Below are 5,745 nucleotides of genomic sequence, written 5' to 3' on the forward strand. Positions count from 1 at the left end.
AAAATAGTCAAAGATTCAAAGTACAAATTTTTCATATAATGAAATTAGTTCATAGTTTTTCTCTTTTTACTTGTAATATAAACATTTCTAATATAAATGTATTTTTTGATTGTTCTTCGTATTTTCTGTCTTTTTTTAGTGCCTTTTCCTGCTTTTTTCGCTATTTTGTTTTGCCTTTTTTGCAACACCTAGTGCCTTTTCCTGCCTTTTCACTATTTTATTTTGCCTTTTCCAGCCTATTTCGTTATTTTATTTTGCCTTTTTTATAGGTTTTTAGGTCCTAAAAATCCGTTCCCTGTATATGGGTAACATTCCCACGTAGTCATCTATACATAGTATAAAGGAAAGTCGAGATGTTTCGTACGCGGTAATCTCGATAACTACTGAATGGATTTTGACAAGATTTTCTCTAATATCCTCTGTACCAATAGTAGAGTGACCATTCTTATTTACAATTTTAATAGAGTTGCCACCTGTCTAAAAAACTATAAGATCCGCGCCGTACGTTGGTCTCTAGAAAATCACTAATATATAATTTTTTAATAGGGTTGCCCCGTATTAAGAAAATTACTATATTCAATCCTAGTAAGCGTAGGCGTCAGTTCTGCACCGGCACTGTCAAATGAAAAGACTTATACTCTAGATGTGTAATAATGTATTATTTTTCTGAGTAGGGTTGCTACCTGTTTAAAACTATAAGATCTTCACCACTCGTTGGATAAAACATATATATGTATATATTTTCAAGCTATAATAAGGAAAAACATGTTAAGTAATATACGATCTCTTTCTCCAATTATGTAAATGTACATACATATGCATATATTCCGCCCGTGCCGAAGCCTTGGGTGAAATCATCAGCCCTAGTATGCATGTATGTATGTTTACACTCCATTAGCATTTTCATTATGAGTTCAATAAAGTTTGCTTGGTGATAATTGTTTTATACAGCATTCCACTTACTCTCTTGATATTTCCATGCCAATAATCTGTGGCGATTGAAACAAACTATTCACCGCGAATCCAGTTAATCCCGTGCAGAATAGGAACACCCAATATAAGTTGGTTGTTAATATGGAGAATGACCGTCCCAGCGCACAGAACGCAATGCTGATGTAGTAAACAAAGCGACGTCCATAACTAAAGCAAAGTAATGGAAAAAACATAGAAGCAGTGAAAATAATAGTCAACATTGTAAAGAAAATAGAAAACTTAAGTAGTTGAGGCTGCAGTTTAGCTGAGCTACATCAGCGGAAAACCCATTTTCAATTACTCGCTGGCTGATGCGCTCGACTTTTTATTTCAGTTAAATCCAGTTGGAGCCATCAACTAACCGGTCATCCGCTGTCATTGGCGGTGCCACATGAGCAGTGTTAGCAATGCTGCATGCGTTACTGTACTTACACGTCACCCATTTGTCCCAGCACAAATGATCCGACACCTTCTGCCACGCGTCCCACAACAAATGCGTTCGTTACATACAAACTTCTGGAGCAAACCCAGTTCTCCTTGCTCGGGATGGTGTCATCGTACCACGTTCGATCATAACTCCAGCCATTCTGGCAAGCTGAAAAATATATAAGGAAGTATGGGAAGGATGCATAAATGGTGTAGCAGAAGCCAACAATCACCAGCAAATGTATGTGAATGCGAGTGGAAGGAGAAGTGGTAAATGTGGGTGAAGTAGTGAGATGAATATGGTGAAGGATGACGGCATGCAGTCAGAGGCGTTAGACTAGTTGTCTCCACGGTATGCGCCAAGCGCCTGGGTAGCTATGTATATCTCTAGGTTTAGCTGTATGCGAGCATCTTTGACTGTTTGTTAGTTGCATTTCTCAGATTACAGCAAAATTAAGGCAAACCAATTCGATCCAAGACACTGCGTCACAAAACTAAACTTAACCAAACCAAACTAAACTGAAGCCAAAATGAAATTAAATGAATTAGAAAACCGAAGAAAAGTTTTGTCGAAGGGAGTTGAAGCGAACGTAGAATTGGATGTGGAAGTGAAAGGAAATCGCATCGCTGTTGTAAGTGAAACGCATTAAAGTGCAAAGTTGTAAAAAGTTATGCCCAAGCAAATGGAAAAGTTACTTTACATCGTCACACTCAGGCTTTCTCGTTTCTTTATTCTGCAAGTGATGTAAGGGGGCTTTAAAATGCTTCTCTCCACCGTTACAATGCCAAGTTGTCTTTCCTGCTCATTGATTTATTTTGCTACTGCACTTCTGCACTCGGTTTGTTGATTCGCTTTTACGATATGGTGTGGCTCAGTTTTTTTAGATTTTAGCAAATCCTCGCAGAAATATTATATTTATTATTTGTGAACCAAGGCTATTGCCATGAGTTGTAACTCTGAATATTGCAAAATAATAATAATTTGAGAACTAAAAATTTTGAACTCTTGGAGTACTTTTCATACATTTTTCCTAGCGCTAGACATTCTCCGTACGCAAGTCATTAATATGCCCAACAAAACTGGGAAGAATAAATTAAGTACGACAACAAACAATAACCGTTGAATTTCTGAAATCTTCACACTTGTATATAGATGGCTGAGGGGAAGATCGACCTATTTCGGCAGTCAGTCCGAAAATGCTCTATTTAAGAAAACTTTTCAAGAACGCCCTACTTCAGAATTTGATTTAAAAACGCCCTTTCTCAGAATTTGGTTCAAAAACGCTCTATCTCAAACGAAATTACATTGAAAATGTGCTGAGATGGGCATTTTTGAACCGAACTCTGAGATAGGGCATTTTTCTACAAAATTGTAAAATAAGGCGCGACACCAGTTCCTTGAAAATTTTGTAATTTCAGCATTTTAAAGACTTTTCTTAAAAAAACCTTTAACTAACCGACAACTTTTCATTTCAAATGGGATATTAGCCATGTTCGCACAAAAGAGCTATCTTCTCACTCATTTCTTTTCCTCAAATCTATGCCATAAATTCAGAAACATGTTGTAGTTTAGTTGGTTTTTTTTTCAGCTAGCCTTCCAGCTAGTTGTCCGCTCTACTGGTGAATATTTTATGGTTGGCTATTTTCGCACATCGCCAGAAGTCAAACGCTTTTTCTTTTTGCAATATGGAAATTGAAAAATTTCTTGCTTTTCTCGCGCACTATAAATCAATTTGCTGAAATTGTTAGACTGTTAGATTGCCAACGTGTGAATGACTCTCAAAACCATACACATACTTCTATATGTAACTATATGGATATGAATTTACCCAGTTGGAAACCGAAACCAGAGAAATATCTTTCCAATTGCAGGCGTTTCAAGAAAGTGAAATTATTTTCTTTCTTTCTCTTCCAGCATAGCTGGCATCATGACATTCGTATGTTACTATCAGCTACTAGTATACGCAGACAGAATCGAGTTATTTCTCTTCTACTTAGGCGAAAAAAGCATATGACCTTACGATGTCTCTACAGCTGCTATATTAAGGAGCGCACATTCGGCGCTGGATTTATCCTGGGAGAAAAAATTATTCGGCGAGTACTGTCGGTCACACCTTTGATCGAGCATCTCGCCGAAATCTGTATCAAATCAAGATTATTCAACATATCGCAGATTTGAGTACACGTTCCGGGGAAAGAACCATAAGCGCTTGGAAGGGATTTTTGGTTCCAACGTCGGACAATTTATTTTAAACGACAAACATCCGATAACGTTCTGTGGCTTATCGAACTCTGCGGCACTTCCTTCGTTCGTAAAGCACGACACAAGCGACAAGCTGCATTTTATTTATTTCTTTATTTCTCTAGCAGTGTTACAACAAGCCATAGGCATGGGCCTTATGTCACCCCTCCTTGAGGAACACCATCAGATCCGTCAATCTTTGGAAGAACCTGTCCGAGACGTTCAATGCCAATTTATTGGACGGCTTCCTATCATCCAGCTTCTTTAATTTTATGCTAAATAATATTATTATGTATATCAACCTCAGCAATCTCACCGTTTGTTCTGCCTTTTCCAAGTTGGATATGGAAGGAAATTGCAGGGCTTTGGAGGTGAATGGAGCCAAAACTAAATATTTTCTGTTATCGACACGTTTCCGTCCATCCAGCCTTGAAAGTATTGAACGTGGTATTCGCTGGTGAAATCAGAGGAAGAGGAAAGCTTCACATACAATGGAAAGACCAGGTGGAAAAGGACTTGGCTTCACTAGGCATTTCGAATTATGATCACTTGGTGTTCTTTATTGAACTCCATTAAATTCGCTTAAGCGGTTCAAGCGGAAGAAAAAATGCTCTTAAACAAATCTTGTCCCATTTGAAGACGCGTTACCAGGATAATTAAATATGGTCTGTAACTTGTACTTAAATGGTATTATTTTTACTTTTAATTTAATAACACTGAGACGATTGAGTTATCTATATCTGCTCGTTTTGTGAACTACATGAAACATTCCTAAAGGGGTTTGGAATCCAAATGTAGTCTGTTATATTTGCTATATACTATAAATATATACATACATATGTATGTCTGTTGCTAGAAGCAAGTGAATTTCATAGAATAAACGCTCAGTTAGTGTAGCTTTAACTTCACTTACCGTAAGAAATAGCCAAATTACTCAACACGCCAACTTAAGCCAGATGCGAAAATATTTTGTTTTTGTATTCTCTTTATCAACTGCTTAATAATGCCGCATCAAAACCAAAACATGCGAAAAATTTTTGCGCACATTTACTTTTAAAAACTTCAAAAACGAAAATCTGGCAAGAATCGCTTGGGTATAAAAATCTACAGGTCCGTACGTTTCATTCGAAAAGTTAAGTTTTGACTAACCGCTACCACTGTTTTTCATATAATTTACTTAGCTCAACTTAGTTTAAAGTCATATTTTGGTCAAACCGTTTGGCGGCGATTCAAAACTTAATTTACCGTAAGGAACCGTAAGAACATGTAGACTTTAGATTCTTAAATTGCGACCTTACGGAAATTGAGAGCGGTGGGAGAATCGGGCTTGCCAGATGTTCGTTTTGTATTTATAAAAATAAATGATGTGGCATTGTAGACGACGAACTGTCAATCAGCTGGAAAATGAAATACAAAAGCAAACTATTATTGAGCAATCTTTAAGGATTTCTTACGCTAAGTTACGTCCGGACTAACTAAGCTTTATATACGTAGCATAAATGTACATACGTATGAATGTAAATTAAGCTTGCAGGTATTACTCACCTGTTACATTTGACTTGGTTTTATTCCAATGCTGCCAATCGATGATTTCCGTAAAATTTGCATTATACATTTCACAGCTACTGTGTGTGCTGGTACCGCGATTATCCTTCTGCCTGTGTAAACACCATAGCAATTTATACACACATACATTTGCGTGTATGTTCATGAAATTATATAGATGTGTGGGTGTAATTGTTACCGGAAATGCAAATACAAATAAAAGGATTGAGTTTAAATTTTAATTCCTATCCTGGGAACGACTTATTAAAAACACTATAAACGCGAACAACAAAGTAAACAACGAACAGCTGCCAATTGTTGGAAAGCTAATACGCCTTGTTCTTCCTCAAATAATTCTGATGCGATGAGCAACTTAAATTTTTCCTTCGAAATGAAAATGTCTTAGTTCAAATAATTTCTTGTTCAAGTTATTTCTTGTTGTTTTAACTTTTTTTCATCGGTATGTTCATTTGCTCTTACCTTAATAGCATTAAAAAAATTACTTACGTTGGCAGTGTAAGACGTCGCCACTCATCCAGCGTGTAGTTGGTTAGTTCTTG

General features: G+C 36.8%; 1 protein-coding gene across 1 annotated transcript; it reads right to left on the reverse strand.

Annotated features, from left to right (window-relative positions):
* Positions 1-688: 688 nt before the first annotated feature.
* On the reverse strand, positions 689-5,739 carry LOC108374010 (organic cation transporter 1-like). The gene is made up of 4 exons (XM_017629959.1): positions 5,693-5,739; positions 5,186-5,298; positions 1,405-1,567; positions 689-1,140 (listed from the first exon to the last, which is right to left on the reverse strand). Exons 2-4 carry the CDS (start codon positions 5,253-5,255, stop codon positions 960-962), a joined length of 414 nt encoding a protein of 137 aa, XP_017485448.1. The 5' UTR covers positions 5,256-5,298; positions 5,693-5,739; the 3' UTR covers positions 689-959.
* Between the last annotated feature and the right edge of the window lie 6 nt (positions 5,740-5,745).

The sequence above is a fragment of the Rhagoletis zephyria genome, unplaced genomic scaffold (genome assembly GCF_001687245.7).
Source record: "Rhagoletis zephyria isolate East Lansing unplaced genomic scaffold, Rhagoletis_zephyria_1.1 Rzeph_scaffold_07235, whole genome shotgun sequence".
Taxonomy (NCBI): domain Eukaryota; kingdom Metazoa; phylum Arthropoda; class Insecta; order Diptera; family Tephritidae; genus Rhagoletis; species Rhagoletis zephyria.

Excerpts from the sequence above, each read along its gene's own strand:
- LOC108374010 (XM_017629959.1), bottom strand. The coding sequence starts at position 5,255 with ATGTATAATGCAAATTTTACGGAAATCATCGATTGGCAGCATTGGAAT. Across the intron at positions 1,568-5,185 it reads AACCAAGTCAAATGTAACAG|CTTGCCAGAATGGCTGGAGT; the intron begins GTGAGTAATACC and ends TATATTTTTCAG. Across the intron at positions 1,141-1,404 it reads CTGGGACAAATGGGTGACGT|TTATGGACGTCGCTTTGTTT; the intron begins GTAAGTACAGTA and ends ACTTTGCTTTAG.